The 19,104-nt window shown below is 36.0% G+C and overlaps 1 protein-coding gene and 1 pseudogene across 1 annotated transcript; one reads left to right on the plus strand and one right to left on the minus strand.

Moving 5' to 3' along the window:
• Positions 1-262: 262 nt before the first annotated feature.
• Positions 263-3,364, plus strand: LOC149567390 (putative cinnamyl alcohol dehydrogenase 7/8; annotated as a pseudogene).
• An 11,554-nt stretch (positions 3,365-14,918) lies between these two features.
• On the minus strand, positions 14,919-18,723 carry LOC149567391 (putative cinnamyl alcohol dehydrogenase 7/8). Its single transcript, XM_089820573.1, has 6 exons — positions 18,526-18,723; positions 18,331-18,444; positions 17,996-18,223; positions 16,543-16,828; positions 15,448-15,601; positions 14,919-15,239 (listed from the first exon to the last, which is right to left on the minus strand). Exons 1-6 carry the CDS (start codon positions 18,618-18,620, stop codon positions 15,013-15,015), a joined length of 1,104 nt encoding a protein of 367 aa, XP_089676699.1. The 5' UTR covers positions 18,621-18,723; the 3' UTR covers positions 14,919-15,012.
• Between the last annotated feature and the right edge of the window lie 381 nt (positions 18,724-19,104).

A 19,104-nucleotide genomic window follows, 5' to 3' on the forward strand; every position in this document is an offset into this window, starting at 1 on the left:
ATTATCAAAGCTTATTATCAAATTGAATGGTAGTGTACCCCACAGAGTATCTTTGAACTTGTGAACATTTAAGAAAACTTCTATCATATTAAAAAATGGACGTTCACATAAATGATTTTGGGCCTTCACATACATACATGGTTTTATACCAGGTAAATTTTCCCTATATAAACGTATGATGCTCTCCATAGCAAGAAGCATAGCTTGTAATCTACCATACGTTTTTTTCTTCTTTGCTTCAGAGCTACTTTAACAGATAGTCATGGGTGGTGTGGAGCTTGAGAAAAGTGTTACAGGGTGGGCAACAAGAGACTCTTCTGCCCATTTGTCTCCTTACAAATACACACTCAGGTAGGCAAATGAAATACTACTTCTTTCTCTTCCCATTAATGCTACATTCTTCCAATGCTCTTCCATAATTGAATGCTCTTTATATGGCAGGAACCCTGGACCCCATGATGTGATGCTCAGAGTCCTCTATTGTGGCATTTGTCACACTGATTTGCATCAAATGAGAAATGATTTGGGAATATCTCGTTATCCCATGGTACCCGGGTAAATATGTCAACCCACATTCTATTGATTGCTATTATTTGTATTTTATTTTGTTTTTAGTATTGTAGAAGATTTGAACTGGGCACCATCTAAATGTTATTAAACCAAATGCTCTGTGACACCATGTTCCATACTATATTCACTTGAGTAATTAACCAAATGCTCTCTCACACCATGTTCCATACTATATTCACTTGAGTAATTTCTTCTGTTTCTGGTAATTGGATTCATGGCTGTTGTGGAATAGGCATGAAGTGGTGGGAGTTGTGACTGAGCTTGGCAAGGAAGTGGAGAAGTTCAAGATAGGAGAGCATGTTGGTGTGGGGTGTATTATTGGATCATGCAAGAGTTGCCAAGCTTGTGGTGAAAAAATGGAACAGTATTGCGATAAGAAGATCTGGACCTACAATGATGTGTCCCCTGATGGCAAGCCTACACAAGGGGGATTTTCAAGTGCCATGGTGGTTGATCAGATGTAAGTCTTTCTCTTTAGGGGATTTTTTTTTGTGTTCCTTAATACTCTCTTTTGCTTCAGTGCAATTAATGGGATTATCCTTGCTCACTCCTGGGTAATCCCTATCACTTATTGATTCATCAAGGGGTAATCTTCTCAAAAATAAATAAATATGGGACTACTATAACAACCTTTGAATCGAAACTAGATGATTTTTCTTGTATTGCATGATCATGATTTGTCCAATTATTTAGATTGTCTCATTTTTCTTGAAGTAGTGTCTTACAACAATAAGATAATCGTCTTACAATCACCATGTAATTAGATGGTAATCTTACACTGTGCACTCTTTTCTGCTACAGTTCAATTATTTGATTACCCACTTCTCTTAAGCAATAAATACTTGCTGTTACACTTCGATTCTGCAATGTCTTGTTTGTCTCATTTAAACTGGATCATTAGTGATTTAGTAGAATTGGTCTATTGTAGTGACAATTAATGTTTGAGATGATGCAGGTTTGAGGTTCAAATCCCGGAAAGTCTACCCCTTGAACAAGCTGCACCACTGTTATGCGCTGGAGTTACAGTGTACAGTCCAATGAAGCACTTTGGAATGTTAGAGGCTGGAAAGAGATGTGGGATATTGGGGTTGGGGGGTGTGGGCCAAATTGGTGTGAAGATTGCCAAGGTGCTTGGGCACCATGTGACTGTTGTAAGTTCCTCTGATAACAAGAGAAAAGAGGCACTTGAAGTCCTTGGTGCAGATCAATACATTGTTAGCAAAGACACCACTCAGATGCAGGTATGTGTTTATGGCTAATCTTGATACTAATGAGATCCAATGGGTAATAAATATAATGCCTAACAAGTACTCACTGAGTCTACTGATTAGTAATCTTACATTCTTCTTTCTCATTTTGATGATGGATCACAGAGTGTGATCTGAATTGTTGATGCGGAAAAACCATAGTGACACGGAGACGCATCCCCCCTTTTGGCCCCACGTCTTGGAGATGGGGACAGACCGGGGACTTGGGGACTCTGTCCCCAGCAGTACCACCAGATTCTGCCACCTTAGTCGAGGATGGTGGGAAGTCACGGTGTTGACTATTTGCTGATTGGATTGTTTATGTTCAATGCTCGATATTCCAATTCAATGCAATGTTCAAGTATTTACTCTTTTACACCTTTATGTCTGACATTGTACTACATCTTTTCATAACTAGCATTTGAAGTACCATATGTATAGTATATGCAATCCCCCCTGTCCCCTGCCACTGTCCTCCTGTCATCCCCCACCATCTCCAAATTAAGGCCTCTTGCTCCCATCCCAGTCTCGGCTCCCTTCCTGGAAACTTGTTCCTCCGCTCTGCCGTACCCTTGTCCCTTAGGTATAACTATGCAATAAAAACATACACGATCAAATTCAAAAATAAAAATACTGTTGGAACTGCAAGGGTTTTGTCTGGATTTGAACTATTAATTATATTTCCATACCCTCCAAAGATTAGAAACTGTATTGAAACTGCAAAGCTAAATTACAAAACCATGTAATTGTTCCTGTTTGGTGTTTTTTTCCTACTGCCCACTAAATTGTACATATCTCAATGCACTTATCCATTGAAAACTAATAAAACATAAACAATTAATTACCCTTGAGGACTTATTTTCAATGGTACAGTGACTTATTCAACTAACAAAACATGAGTAATCAATTTTGAGGTCTTATTTTCAATGGTACAGACTTATTCCTTGATTTTCTGTCCGATTGATACACATCTAATGTTTACTTGTATGACAGGAAGCAGCAGAGAGCTTGGATTATATACTAGACACCATTCCAGCATGGCATCAAATCGAACCATATATTTCCCTGTTGAAGATCAATGGAAAAATGATTATGCTTGGGGTTACTATGGAGCCATTCACCTTTATCTCTGGCGGTTTAATCATTGGTAAATTTCCTTGCTTTATGGCTCAAAAATATATTTCATTAGCAACTCTACCCTGTTTTAGAGTTAATCCAGACCTCATATGGCTAAACTAGTTGAATCATTTTTGGGAATTTGTGATTGCAAGTGGGTTCTCAAAAGGGATTATTTTTAACAAATTGTATACGAAATTGCAGGAAGGAAGAGCATAGCTGGGAGTTTCATTGGCAGCACGGAAGAAACACAAGAAACTCTAAATTTCTGTGCGGAGAAGAAAGTTTCATGCCAGATTGAAATTGTGGGCATGGACTACTTGAACGAAGCAATGGAAAGACTCGATAAGAATGATGTTCGTTACAGATTTGTGGTTGATGTGGATGCCAGCAATCTGGATAAGGAACAAATTTGATCATCCTCCATATAAGATCAGCATGTGCAGGATTTTAAATCTAGATTAGCTTTGTGTGTCATTAACGATAACTAGTATGATCTGTCAAATGTTCATTAGAGCTCTGATCCACTTAATCGCAGAGCAAGTATGACCAAATTTTTCCAATCTTAAGGGAGTTGACACTTTCTTTTCTAATCAGATTTTAAATATATTAATGCATGGCTTTTTAAAATATATGTTTATAGCTTGTGAGTCGATTATGATATGTTTATATATTTAAATTATTTTAGGTAATGCTAGTCAAATGTGTAATGTTTAAATGGGTGTAGGTCATCTCGGAACAAAACCATTACTTCCGGATTTCAGAAAATTTCAATGGTGGTTTGGAAATTCTTAAAAAAAAATTTGAGCAATGATGAAAGGAGTGATTTGAATTGTTAAGATATTGACTGATCTCAAGATAAAATGAATGATTAACTGATAATTGAATTTTGTAGTGTAAATAAAACGAAGTTAAAGGCTAATGTTGTGATATACCTAGAAATGTTCATAGAAGCTTGTTATGAGCATCCATGGCAAATCAAATTCTAGAAATTGTTAGAAATTATAAATTGAGCACCCTTGAGAGGTTAGTGAGATGTATAATTAATCATCACTTAACCAACACTATAGGGTATTGTGATGGAACTTCTTGACTTGCTTCTAGGACCCATGTCCTTGTTTTGAGACCCATCTCTACCCACACGTGTTTGGATGATATCCATTTCCATACTTGCGGTGCATGCTACATGACAAAGATAATCTTGATGCTTCTTATTGGTTATGGTATCCCCTTGAGCATGCTATGTTTGATTGGTTGTTCATACATGTTATGTATTCCATGCTAACTTATCTTGAAATTTTGTGGAAGAAATAATGGTTATTCATTTTGATCGACATGTATGTGAGCCATACTCTCTTGTCTTGCATGAGTGTGTACACTTGTTCTCAAGTGGGTCATTTCCTAAGATGGTGGACTAGACTTTTGGGTGCCACATATTTGGGGGGCATGAAATCACTATTGGGGACTTTAGAAGACCTTGGAGAAGCTTTGGCTAGTGCATTGTAGGAGTTTTCTACTCCTTTCTTTCAATTCTCTAATTTATTATAATATGTTGTAAAAATATTATTTTAAGGTATATGAGTCATTTTATGTAATTAAATATTGTATCACATCCACCAATTTTAGAAGTATTGTAAATCACCCACCTATGTAGTAAGTATGTGATTATTACTTTTTCTACATTTTGGTGTTGGTGTTGAACATACATGCCATTTTTTATGCTTTTCATTACTATTATTGTGATGTTTAGAAGGAACTTAGAGCACCTCTAGCTTTAAATTTAATGTGATAGAGAAAATTCAATTTTGATGTCAAGACCGATTTCATTTGGTTTTGCTCATGATTGTAGTGTGAGTTATAATACCCCGCTCAAGAACCCAAAAGAAATAAACCTAATGTGTTACAAAGTTTGTTGAACTACTTTTTAAAAAATTTAAACAACGTCAAAGGAACAACGCAAAAACAATATGCACATACACATCAATTACACATAAGTAATTAAAAATACAGTTTCCACTTCTCAAAGGTTCCTTTACACTGAGTCGCGTTTAAGAAGGTTTTACTAACAAGTTTAAGCCTTAAATACAATGCCCATAGCCATGATGAAAACAAATGCAAAATCTCAGAAGCAATAACATAATACAACTAATACAATGAAGCACATCCAATAAACAACATCCACTACACATGTCATAGGGTATGTAATAATAAGTATATCAAATACAATACATCATCTCATAGGATCTCAAAATATAAGATACATGAATACATATATACATTAACTGAAAATGAAGTCTTCAAGATAAGAATAAGAATGATAATGGTACAATTGCAACAACGAACATCCAACATATGTCAGTCTGAGTGGGACCCAAGTGGTAAGAAGTCACTACCTCTTGACCTCATGGTAACCTAATCAGGCTCACACTCTCATCATGTAGGGGAGATAATGTACAATCCACGCATGGGCAATCGAATCATAAAATCAATCCTAGGCAAGGAATCCTGATAACCCAATCTACCTTAAGGGTAAGACAAACTACTCATAAAAGAAAAGATAACCAAAGTCAAAATGAAAATCATCCAATGCCAAACCATGACATAACAAAGTCAACAGTAGGATACCAAATCCATAGCAAATATTAAAAAATTCGAAGAGATACAAAATTGAAAGAAAATCAACTTCCAAATCAATGTCAAGTGTAAAAAGAACAATAACCAATGAATAACTGACAATCATCAATAAGAGTCAACCACCAATAACTCCAACCATAAGTATCAACCCACAATAAATATATCATCCAAAAGTAACATCCAACAACAAGCACACCACCAGAGGAAAATATTTTTAAAAATCAAGAAGGAGACTCAAGCTACATGCTAGGGTGTGTCATTGCTTGAACCAAATCTAAGGTTATCTTGACAGCCTCTTTGACTTCGGTCCCCTAGTGACTCTATGCAACATTAGTAATCCTTCCGTACAAACAACAAAGCTAACTATGCAAGATTACAATTAAGCATCTTCCCCCACTCCCATCCCAGTCTATACTAGCGCTCGAGGAATGGGCAATGAACATAATTATCTTATTAATGTTTAAACTCATTCCCAAAAGTTAGTTATCACTTACAACACAACTTACAATGAGTTATCATGATAGGCAATTTTGGCCCGATCCCTATTGCAAGCCACTCCCATAGAAATGCAACTAGACAATCTTTTCAAAGCTCATAAAGCACAATTGTGTCTCATACCACAAAAGCAATATTGATCAAATTTAGTTCCATTATAAGAAACCCAAAAAATGCACTAGTTCTCAAAACCCAAGTCATCTTAAATGATCTTCAAATAAATCCCATAAATATAAACCTCAATTTGAATCATAAAATACATCATTACACTTAGTCAAATAATCACCATAAAAGAAATCTGAAAAGCCTCTCATGCACATCCTAATTTGGCCAACTACACAAGTCACATAAAACCATCACAAAATAAATATCACGAGAATTTAAACAAAACATAAAGAAACACTTCGTTTTCAACCATATAGTTTAATTCCATCATTGTCTATTATTTAATCTGGATCATAAAAAGTGTTCAGCAATAATGTAGGAATATACATGTTAATATACTTATTTAAATAAGTATTTAAATGCCAAATCTCTTTGTGCATATAAAATGTCATGTAATATTATCATAGTATTAATTTAAATGATCTTAAATTATAAATAACTTAATTAATAACATAAATATATGAATATATATTGTTAGATTAAATCTAATAATATTAATTTCATTTCAAGAATATTAATTTGAATTCTATTTAAGTCCAATATTAATATTTACTTCTTTTTTAAATTCATAGTGTAATTATAAATAACTCAAACTTAGAATTATAATTTCAATTGAATTATCTATAATTTTACTCATAATATCAATTAATTATAACCAATTAATGATAACTATATAACTATATAATAAACTCCACTATAACATCTCTGATGTAGGAGCATCCTAGGTGTAAGAGTAATCTTGCATCACCCAAAAATATTTCTTTTATGTTTCTTGAATAAGGGTTATCTCAGTGCAGAGTTGTTGTTTGTGAAGGCTTGCTACTTAGTAAGTCAGTCATACGAGCTTGAAATATCCTAATTTTAGAGGTGGAGGTTCATCTTGGATATATCAGTCTATCAATTGAGGCTTATGGCCATATCATGAGTATTCATGGAGTTATTTTGGCGTGTAATTTTGGTACAAAAACTTTAGACTCATTTTTAAGGCCTTAGACGCTCTGAATGGGCTCTGAAATGAGATTGATTAGAGCTTGATTGTGTCAGGCCATGTAGGTCAAAAGATGAGGATTTTGGAATGGGGTCATAGTAGCCAATCAAGTCAATGGTTTGCAAGTTATGGTCTTTTGAAGTTGGGCCAACCAAATATTCCAAAATAAATATCATGATTATTTTGAGATGACTCTATATATAATTTTAGGGTCAGTTGGCTTCAAGGGTTAGGGTTTGATGTCAGAAACTTCTCGAGCAATGGAAAAATGCCTATTTAAGGAATGCCCATATGTCTAGGACAACTCAAGGTCATAGGTCACAACTTCGTGTTGCAAATTATTGTAAGAAAGATGTCCATGTGAGTTTGCATATTGTATTTCAAAATTCTGTAATTCTACATTTGCAGCGATAATAAGAAGCCCATATCTTGTAATTGCAAATTGTTGTTGTTTCTTTTTTTATGTTATATGTTTGTGGTATTAAGCGGAACACCCTTCATCAAGTGGTATCAGAGTAAGAGTTCCTGAATGTGTAGACAAATTGTCGATTGTGAGGTAGTTTGCACCAGGATCGTGGTTAGGGTTGCATATGTAGACAGATTGTCGATTGTGAGACAAATTGTACTAGGGTTTTGATAGAAGCACAAAAATGCCTCCACAAAGAGAGCATGGTGGAAGATCTGCAAATGATAAACCTGATGGTTTTAGAGCCCTCCAATGACAAATGCAAGCATTGGAAGAACAAATGCATAGAGGGATGAATCTTTACGTAAGAGATGAAAGAGAACGACAAGCTAATCATGAGGAAGAAGAGGAAGTTATGAACAGAAGAAGAAAGGTTTTTCAAGGGCATCTCCAAAATTGGAAAAAAAACCTAAGTTTGAGGTTCTCACATTTTTGGGAAATCTTAACCTAGAGGAACTGATCGACAGGATCAATGAATTAGAAGAATACTTTGAGTATGAAGATGTTGAAGATCTTGATAGGGTTAAGTTTGTGAAGGCCAAACTGAAGGGTCACCAAAGATCGGGTGGCAAGAGATTCAATTGGAGTGAAATAGAAGAGAGAATGATAAAATCATCATATGGGATTAGATGATAGCTAAATTGAAGCAACAATTCATTCCCATTAATTATGAGGTAGATTTGCTAAAGAAAATGCAAGGGTTAAAGCAAGTGAGAAGATTTGTTTAAGAGTATACAGAAGAGTTCTACCGATTTTGCATCAAAATCGGCCATGCAAAAGTTGACAAGGAGAAAGTTTCATATTACCTTAATGGGACGTTGAGACCAACCATTCATGAGGAGCTAAGTCTAGTTGGAATGAATAACATTGAGGAGGCATACCAATTTTCCCAAAGAGTAGAAGAGAAAATGAACAAGAATTTTGCAAGGCAACAAAGCAGAAGAGGTTATGGTGGAAGGTCTAGTGGACGATCATATGGAGGTCAAAATGATGATCAAAAGAAGAAGGATGAGGCTAGTAGTAGTAGTTAAAACCAAAGGGGAAACAATTCCAATCATTTCCATGATTAGAACAATAGAGATCAGAGAGGAAGAGGAAGAGGGAAAGGATCTAGCAAAGGAGATTTTCGTGGAGCATGTTTTCGCTACAAAGAAAAAGGACATAAGATGTTTGAATATCCCCAATGCCAAGGAAGGACAGATAGGAGAACTAAAGGCCATGATAGAGTTGTGCATGTTGATGAACATGCCAAATCATGACATTCTGAATATGTTGAGAGGAGAAGTCCTAGTTAACATAAGAGTCTTGTTGAGTGGTGAGAATGAACTTGATCAAAGGAGAAGCCTATTTTGCACAAGGCGCAAGTGTGAATATAAGTTGTGATGTGATCATTGATGGTGGAAGCACTAGCAATATGGTGTCAGAAAATATGGTCACGAAGGTAAAGTTGAAGAGGCAAGTGCATCCATACCACATTGCTTGGGTGCAAGATGACCACAAGGTCATGGTCAATGCGCAATGCCTAGTGAAGTTCAAGTTTGGAAGCTACCAGGATGAGGCACTATGTGATATCACACCTATAAACATATGTTATATGTTGTTGAGTAGACTATGACAGTTTGAAAAGCATGTTGTGCATGATGATCGTACAAATGCCTACACTTTAACAAAGGATGGAGTGCAACATAGCCTAAAGACATTGAAGGATACATATGAAAATGTAGGTAGTACTATAATAATATGTTTTATGATGGAAATAATTTCTTGGAGGGTATGAGGCATGAGCATATGTATTTTGCTATAATTCAAAAAGATAGTAAAGAAGAAGTAGAAGATGTACCTGCAGAAGTTGCAAATTTATTGGAAGAATTTCTAAACATTGTATCGGATAATGTACCTGATGGATTACCATCAGTAAGGAAGACCAGTCATTAGATGGACTTGATTCCAGGAGCCAATTTTCCAAATAAGGCAATGCATAGAATGACACCAATAGAAAGTGAAGAGTTGAACAAACAGGTCCATGAGTTATTGCAAAAGGGATTGATTTAAGAGAGTTTGAGTCCATATACTCTACGAGCAATATTAGCACCAAAGAAGAATAGAGAATGAATGATATGCATAGATTCTCAAGCTACCAACAAGATCAAAATCAAGTACAAAGTGGACCTATGTATTTTACAAAGATAGATCTGAAGAGTGGATACCATCATATTTGAATCAAAGAAGGAGATAAATGGAAGACTGCCTTCAAGACAATGGAAGGATTGCATGAGTGGTTAGTCATGTGTTTTGAGCTAACCAATGCACCAAGCACTTTCATATGACTCATGAATGGGGCAATAAACAAGTTTTTGGGTAAGTTTGTCATTGTTTACCTAGATGATATTTTGATCTTTAGTAAGAAAATGGAGGAGCATATAATGCATATTTGTAAGGTGTTTGAGAAATTTAGGGGAAAAAAGTTGTTAATAAATTTGAAGAAGTGTAGTTTTGTGAAGGAGTTGGTGTACATGGGATTTGTGGTTTCAACAGAAGCTCTAAAAATAGACCCTAAAAGAGTGAAGGCTATCCTTGAATGACCTACTCCAAGGAGTGCAACAGAGGTAAGATCTTTTCATGGTTTGGCTAGTTTATACAGAAAGTTTATCAATGGTTTTAGCAGTATTTGTGGACCCTTTACTGAAATAATGAGAGGAGAAAGGAAAGAGTTTAAATGGATTGTAGGAGTAGATAAGAATTTCAATTTGTTGGAAAGAAAGTTACAAAATAACCTATTATAACACTTCCATATTTTAATAAGGTGTTTCGAGTAGGTTGTGATGCTTAGTGATACTAAAATAGAAGTTGTTTTGAGCCAAGAAGGTAGACGACTTGATTATTTCAGTGAGAAGTTGAATGATGTTAAAATAAAATATTATGTTTATGATTAGGAATTTTATGCTATAGTTCAGACATTAAAGAAGTTGAGACACTATCTTCTTTTTAAGGAGTTTATTTTGTATACTAATCATCAAGCTTTGCAATAGTTGAATAGTCAAAGAAAATTGAACCAAAGGCATTTTAAATGGGTTGAGTTTTTGCAAAGTTATACATTTGTTTTGAAACATAGGAGTGGGAAGTCTAATTGTTGCAAATGTTCTTAGTAGGAGAGAACTTTTGTTGACAAAGATGCAAATTGAGGTGGTTGAGTTCAAGGAACTCAAGAATTTGTATTCAGGGGATCCTAATTTTGGCGAGGCTTGGAAAGCTTGTACAAAACTTATTACACTTGGCATGACAAAGTGGTTGGATTTCATAATCCAGGATGGTATGTTGTTCAAAGGTAGTTAGTTGTGCATTCCAAGAAGTTCTATGAGAGATAATCTCATCAAGGAGAAGCATAGTGGAGGATTGGTTGAACATTTTGGTAGAGATACTCATTGCACTCATGCTCAAACATTTGGTGCTAGTCTTTTGAGTCAAGCCATTTTAGTTGATCCTCATAAGTTTTCAAAGGTGACATAACACCTTGAGTGGGATAGGGTCATGGATGAGGAGTATTCTTCTTTGGTGAAGAATTATACTCGGGATCTTTGTTATCTTCCAAAAGAAGAAAGTTGATTAGGTGCAAGTGGGTGTCATATCGAGTATGTTGCAGATGGTTTGATTGATAGGTACAAGGCATGTCTTTTTGCGAAGGGCTTTTCACAAGTGGAGGGTATCGATTACTCTAAGACCTTTTCTCTTGTCGCCAAGATAAAATCTACTCACCTTGTACTCTCCCTTGCAGCTTCTTAGGGATGGATAGTGTTTCAAATGGATGTGAAGAGTGCCTTCTTGTGTGGAGACCTACATGAGGAGATCAATGTGAAGCAACCTTAGGGTTTCGTGTAGGATGCATCTCTAGTTTGCATACTTTGACACTCATTATATGGTCTCAAACAAACCCCTCGGGCTTGGTATTAGAAGATGGGCTCATTTTTGCTTGGTTCACATTTTACCCATTGTCATTTTGATCATATAGTTTACATTCAACGTCATTGGGTTGATCTTTTGATACTTATGCTATGTGTTAATGATCACATTATTACAAGTAGTTCTTCCTCTATTATTTCGAGTGTTCATTGAGCTTTGATGGAGCAGTTTGAGGTGACAGATCTTGGTCTTCTGCACTATTTTTTAGGCCTATAGGTTCTTCAGTCTTCAGATGAGATATCCATATACCAATTGAAGTACACTTTTGATATGCTTCAATGCTTTGACATGTTTGATTGCAAGCCTTCCCCCACACCATTTCAGTCAGGTGTTATTTTGTTTCCACATGCACTCCATATTTAGTAGATCCCACATTATACTGATAGTTGGTTGGTAGTTTTTTGTACCTGACACATGCTCATCTTGATCTTTCTTTTGCAATTGGTCTTGTCTTTAGATTCTTGCATGATCCTCATGAGAGTAATTGGCAAGCAACCAAAAGTGTTTTGTGATACATTTGGGGCACTACACATCAAGATCATCCCCTCACATTATTGGCTTCACAAACTCAGATTGGGTTGGTGATGTTAATGATTGAAAGTCTATTTCTGGTTTTGTGTTTTGTTTTGGTTATGCTCCTATCACATGGTCTTGCAAGAAGTAGTCTACTATTGCATTATCATATATAGAGGCTAAGTATCGAGAAGTATTAAGCTAGTTATGAGATTCTATGGCTTTGACAACTAATGACAGAGTTTGGGTTCCCTCCAAATAGTCCCACTACTCTTTGGTGTGACAATCAAGTGTCATTCACATTTCCTGCAACCCAGTGGAGCATCAACATACTTAGCATATTGAGATCCACACACACTTCATTAGACAATTGATTTAGGGTGGTGCTCTCATCTTGGAGTACATACCTATAGAGGAGAAGGTTCAAGACATCTCCACTAAACCTTTGGCATCTCTGCATTATCTTCAATTGTGTTCCATGCTTGGGGTGAAGGAAGTTGTCCTTGGGGCGTCTTCATGAGGCCTTCCTTCCTTCATATTGTTTTTTCAATATTATTTCTGTCTCTTTTTAGAGTAGAGTTTTTCCCATGAGGTTGTCTCTATTTCTCCTCTTTTTAGAAATTTGGTTGTGATTGTGTACGTCATCAGGGCATGTTGCGGGGGCCTAAGTTTGCTTTCTGCATTGTAGTTTCATTTGTTTTTCATGCATTGTTTGTAGTTGCATTATCACTCGTTTTAAAAGGGGGGAGGGCGGGGGGCGGGGAGGTGGTGTGGGGTGTTAGAATAAAGTAATAACTTAATTATTGAATTATATTGACTCAATCATTAAGTTACCTTAAGATAACACTTTATGCATTAGTGAGGTTTAATAATTATATTAATTAATAAACGTCTTCCCTTTTTAGAGTTTCTTATTTTAGACTTACGATCTCCTTTATAAAGGATTGATCATTGTATCCTTTATCCATTCGTTTGATCTTGGCTTCATAAAGTTGGATTGGCAACTTCTACATTATTTGCACCTATAGGTGGAATTTAACTCTTTCTACAATACTCTATCTCAATTTTTTCAAGTACAAATTGTTTGCAATACTGAAAACATTCTTACAAATGCCTCAGCTGAGAGCAATGTGTAGGTGCCAATAGAAATATTTGAGTTCTTTCAGACACAGTAGGATTGAATCAACTATATCAACACATTGCGTCAGGTAGATGAATGCTAGTAGAGGCTTTAGGTAATTATGTGGGATTTTGGATCCTTCTAAGCTACATTATATTAGGGACAACTTTTAAGAACCATAAGAATAAGTTGCCAAACTTTTGCCTACCTATGATCTCAATTTGTGGCACTTACAAATGTCTTGATTGCATGTATAGGTAGATGTTGAGTCCATCTAAAATATCCCATCTTGTTTTTTAAATATCAAGATGCCAATGATGGATGAATTCTTTAAAATGCATCATTTGAGAGCAATATAATGATGGCAACATAAATTGTTTTCTTCCACACTTGAGACCAAACTGACTATGTTGGCACATTAGGATAGGCAAGTGAAACGCTATTGGAGGCCTCAATTCACTCAAAGGTCTTATGATCCTTCTAGGCGAATTTGATTCGAAGCAATCTCTTAAGAACCGCAGTGCATCAGCAAGCCAACAGAAGGAAAACAAGAAGGCCAATTGCCACGACTAAAAGAGGGAATGCCAAATCTGATTGCAAGAATAATGACAAGATATTGTCCGAGGATATAATGGGTTCGGAAAAATAAGGCTGGAAATGGCTATCCAGCTCCTATGATGCACCAATGCATCCACTTTGGTGCATGAGGGGCATGGATGCTATGGTGCTTCATATGAGCTGGTTAGTCATGAATAAGCCCAACCTTGAGAAGACTTAAACGTGGATACGAAATGATAAAGCTATTAGAAGGTTGGTTGGTTAGGTAGTGGCAGGGCTTGCATGGCTAAGACGGTCCAAGGAAGGGAATGATTTTTATATTTGGAGGAAATTCAAAAAAATATTATTGGTAATTAATATCACCAAGTAATCAACTGCAAGTAGTAAGAGTGTCAAGACAAACTGATGAAGGTTGTTGATTTGCTGAGCATGTAATATTCACTGAAAGGCAAACTGAACAATAAAGATGTGAAATGTATCTTAGAAGAGAGGAACTGAAAAAAGCTCCCTGTGAGAGAGTTGCTTGTGCTGAAACCTAATGTTGTAGAGTAATGACAATAATGTCTTGTGTTTGTAAGTTTGTGTCTTTTGGGCGTGGAGTTGATTGAACTGGTTTTATATCATTTAGTATAGTTTGAGTAGGCAATGTATGCAAGTAATTATGATACTAAATGAACAAAGTAACACCACCATGCATGAGATTATCTTGTGTATGTTTGAATGCTTGAATCGATGGATGTCTTATGACACTCTCATGCATGGAATTCTATTCATAAATTTCCTTTGAAGATTACACCTTGGTCGATTAATGTTTGTATCAATGATAAATTCTAATCAAATTGCGAACTAAATATTTAACATAACTATAAAGGATACATTTCAAGGCAAATTAATAGGAAGTTACTATGGCATAACTCCTAAGTAAATGTTGAAGGATGTATTTTGCATGGTGTTGCGTTTTGAACGACACATTCCATCCTTTTTGGGAAGGCAGAGACCTCATTTTTAATTTTGGCTTATTTTAAAAACTTTCATACAATCAAATTCAGAAAAAAGAATAATACATGGATATAGATTGTGGAAATCTGATATCGCTAAGATCAAAATATAGATACTATTAATGGCACACAAATCTGAACCAGTTTTAAAACCCTTTGAGTACAAAATCCTCCATATACTGATCTTATATGGAGGATGATAAACTATGTTCCTTATCCAGATTGCTGGCACCTACGTCTACCACAAATCTGTAACGAACATCATTCTTGTCTAGTCTCTCCATTGCTTCGTTCAAGTAGTCTGTACCCACAATCTCAATCTGGCATGAAACTTTCTTCTCTGCACAGAAATTTAGAGTTTCTTGTGTTTCCTCCATGCTGCCAATGAAACTCCCACTTATGCTCTTCCTTCCTGTAAATGTATACAATTTATTAAAAAGATGCCATATTGAGAACTCACTTGAAACCAAAAATACCCAAAAAAGATTCAAGTAGTTTCATTTGCATGGTCACTTGAAAACATGGGATACTGCTAACTTGATGGGGTCGGGGGATATTTTTAAAACAGGGTGGAGTTTCCAAGTAAAATGTTGTTTCAACTATAAAGCTGAAAATTTTACCAAGGATTAAACGGTTAGAAGAAAAGGTGAATGGCTCCTTAGAAACCCCAAGCATAATCAATTTTCCATTGATCTTCAACAGGGAAAGATATGGTTCCATCGGATGGCATGCTGGAATGGTGTCTAGAATGTAATCCAGGCTCTCTGCTGCTCCCTGCAGTACATGTAGACGTTGGATATATAGCAATGTAACAGAAAATCAACAAATAATACACTGTCTATTGAAGCTTCAAATTTCACAACATTTGAATTTACAAAAGAACCTTAAAGTACTTTCAGTTCGCTAAGCTATGCATAAATATTAAATGACAATTTCTTCTAGTACATTTTGAGTTAGTTTAGTGGTGGAGAACTTAGTTTAATGGTGGAGAACTTGTGTTCTTGAAAGAGTGGTGACAAATTCAAATTCTATAGGGGATAGGGTATGTATGCCTCCTTTGTAGTACAATTAGGTATCTTTTGCAAGGGGTACAAAGTAGTCCCATATGCCCCATATTACTATAAGTCATCAGTACACCCATATATAGACCACTGGTATCATGAACTGTAAAAGAATCTTTCTTTCTTTCAAATCAAAAAACCTGACGTGCATTAGCTTTACTAGGTGATGTTAGTAGAGGGAAGGTGAAAAATGCTAGCACATAAACCTAGGGGCCCTAAAGTACATTGGACTTACTAGGTGATGCTAGTAGAAGACGATGCTTACAGATCAACCCGGGGACTTGCACTTCAAAATCTTCTTAGGGATTTACAAAGCTTTCAAGTGCGTATGCTTTATGAGCAAACATTTTTTATTATTATGGAGGTCCTCTATGAAATCTTTTTGGCTATCCAATATAGAAGCACAAGCTTTGCGGGTGGATCTCTTTGGCTAAGAGCCAAGGACTAAGGAGTTTCCAATTCACCCGGGGTACAATCCCGGCCTCATCCCTTTTCAATGTCAGAGCCTTAAACTCAGCAAGACCTGATCCCTAATAAGCTCTTTAATAACCTTTCAACTTCACCGGTAAACCAAGGACCATTCACGAACTGGCATTATTTGACATTTGTTACCCACTGAGTTTCATTAGTATAAGATAAACATAAAAAGCAAACCTGCATCTGGGTGGTGTCTTTGCTAACAACATATTCATCTGCGCCAAGGACTTCAAGTGCTTCTTTTCTCTTTTTATCAGAGGAACTTATAACAGTCACATGGTGCCCAAGGACCTTGGCAATCTTCACACCAATGTGGCCTACACCCCCCAACCCCAATATCCCACATCTCTTGCCAGCCTCTAACATCCCAAAGTGCTTCATTGGACTGTAGACTGTAACTCCGGCACATAACAATGGTGCAGCTTGTTCAAGGGGTAGACTTTCCGGAATTTGAACCACAAACCTGCGTCAACTCAAACATTTATTGTTTTACTCAACAAACATTACTATGGCGTGGGAAGATTAGATACATAGACTACACATGATCAAAATGTATTGGTCACTTAAGAGAAGTGACTAGAAAATAATTGAACTGATGCAGAAAAGAGTACACAGATCTAATGGTTGTATCAGAGGACTTGAGGAAAATTGAGACAATCTAAATAATTCTAACAAATCATTATAGAATATGCAATATGAGGAAAAACATCTAATTTCAACTCCAACATACACACAAGGGGCCGCAGAAAATTGAGATAATGTAAATAATTGAACAAGACGCACTAGATTATGCAATATAAGGAAAATCAATCTCAATTGCAAGATGCACACGATGAGTTGCAGAAATGTAAGAGAACCTAAACAAACACGGCAAAATAGATTATGCAAAATAAGAAGAATCAATTTCAATTCCAAGATGCACATAATGGGTTGCAGAAAAGTACGAGAATTTAAATAAGCACAACAATATAGATTATTCAATATAAAAACAAAAAAATATGATTTCAATTTCAATATACAAAAGGTGAATTGCAGAATCAATATCTAATTTTAGGAATTGAAATAGAAAGGAACTCTCAGGTGTGTGCACTGACTTCGATAAAATAGAAGATAATCAAATCTCCTTTGTATTTGCCATAAGTAATTTCAGACTAAAAATTAAGATTGGTCATTGAAATCAAAGAACCCACGGGACTCTACAGAACTTCAAAAGTGTATGATATACGCTATCTTAATCTCTGCAAAATAACTAAGCAAAACGTTTTGGTACACAGGCTATTAGAGTTATCTTTATCTTCACAAGATGCCCATTGGAGAATCAATAGGTGACAGTGGTGACCAGAGTACAGAGTGCAAGGCAACTATCTAATCACATAGTGATTGTAAGACAATTATCATATAACTGTAAGATAATACCTCAAAAAAAGTCAGACAATCTAAACAATAAACCGTGGTATTTTTTTTCTTCTAATTTTTGCTTTCTGATTCATAATAGTCCATGTGGCTTAGAAACTTTTTTAAAAAGACTCATTATCCACCCTGAGGCATAGTAAAGATAACACAATAAATTCCACTAAAGCAGAAGAGAATGTAAGAAAAACAAAAAAACACCCCAAAGAGAAACACTTACATTTGATCAACAACCATGGCACTTGAAAACCCCCCTTGACTAGGCTTGCCATCAGGGAACACGTCATTGTAGGTCCAAATCTTCTTATTGCAATACTGTTCCATTTTTCCACCACACGCACTGCAGCTTTTGCATGATCCAACGATACACCCCACACCCACATGCTCTCCAATCTTGAACTTCTCCACTTCCTTCCCAAGTTCAGTCACAACTCCCACCACTTCATGCCTATTCCACAACAGCCATGAATGAAATTATTACAAAAACAAGAAAACCCCTAAATTGAATATAAAGTGGATTACGGTAGTCAGTAGGATATAGCTCTACATACTTACCCAGGTACCATGGGATAACGAGATATTCCCAAGTCATTTCTGATCTGGTGCAAATCAGTGTGACAAATCCCACAATAAATGACTCTGAGCATCACATCCTGGGGTCCAGGGTTCCTGCCATATATAGAGCATTCAATTATGGAAGAACATTGGAAGAATGTAGCATTAATGGGAAGTAGTATTTCGTTTGCCTACCTAAGTGTGTATTTGTAAGGAGACAAATGGGCAGAAGAGTCTCTCGCTGCCCACCCTGTAACACGTTTCTCAAGCTCCACATTATTCATCCCCATTCTGCTTATCTATTATGGTTCTGAAGCAAATTAGTTATTTGTAGGTAACAAAAGATGCCTCTTGCTATAAAGAGCATAACAGTTTTACATAGGACAGAATTATCAATTATGTCGTGTGGAATCATTTATATGAGGGCCCAATGTTTTGGATTGGAGCTCATGTCCATTAATGTGTGTGGAGTATAAATTTTATTAATTGAAAAGGATTATTCATCAAAAATTATTGTGTGTGGAGTTGACAGGTTTCAGGGTTTGCAGAGTTATACTCTGCGAATTTCAAGGGTTGATGTGACTTTCGTTCCATGTAAGTTTCCGAGTGATGTGACTTGAGCTCCTTTAATGCCCGCCTCTCTGTAGTAACTGTCTTTTTGATTATCATACATGGTATCCAATATTTTAACTTCGATATAGGATTTAACGGTTAAAGATCTCATTTATGTAAGGCAATTGATGTGTAAGTATTTATTAATTAAGTTGAAAGGCT

The sequence above is a fragment of the Cupressus sempervirens genome, chromosome 3 (assembly GCF_028749045.1).
Source record: "Cupressus sempervirens isolate cs-2001-9-10 chromosome 3, ASM2874904v1, whole genome shotgun sequence".
NCBI classification, from domain to species: domain Eukaryota; kingdom Viridiplantae; phylum Streptophyta; class Pinopsida; order Cupressales; family Cupressaceae; genus Cupressus; species Cupressus sempervirens.

What these genes read in the sequence shown, in the direction of transcription:
- LOC149567391 (XM_089820573.1), bottom strand. Translation starts at nt 18,620, where the DNA reads ATGGGGATGAATAATGTGGAGCTTGAGAAACGTGTTACAGGGTGGGCA. An exon ending in CCTTACAAATACACACTTAG is followed by an intron (nt 18,445 to 18,525) that starts GTAGGCAAACGA and finishes TATATATGGCAG; the next exon opens with GAACCCTGGACCCCAGGATG. An exon ending in AAGACACCACCCAGATGCAG is followed by an intron (nt 15,602 to 16,542) that starts GTTTGCTTTTTA and finishes CATGTACTGCAG; the next exon opens with GGAGCAGCAGAGAGCCTGGA.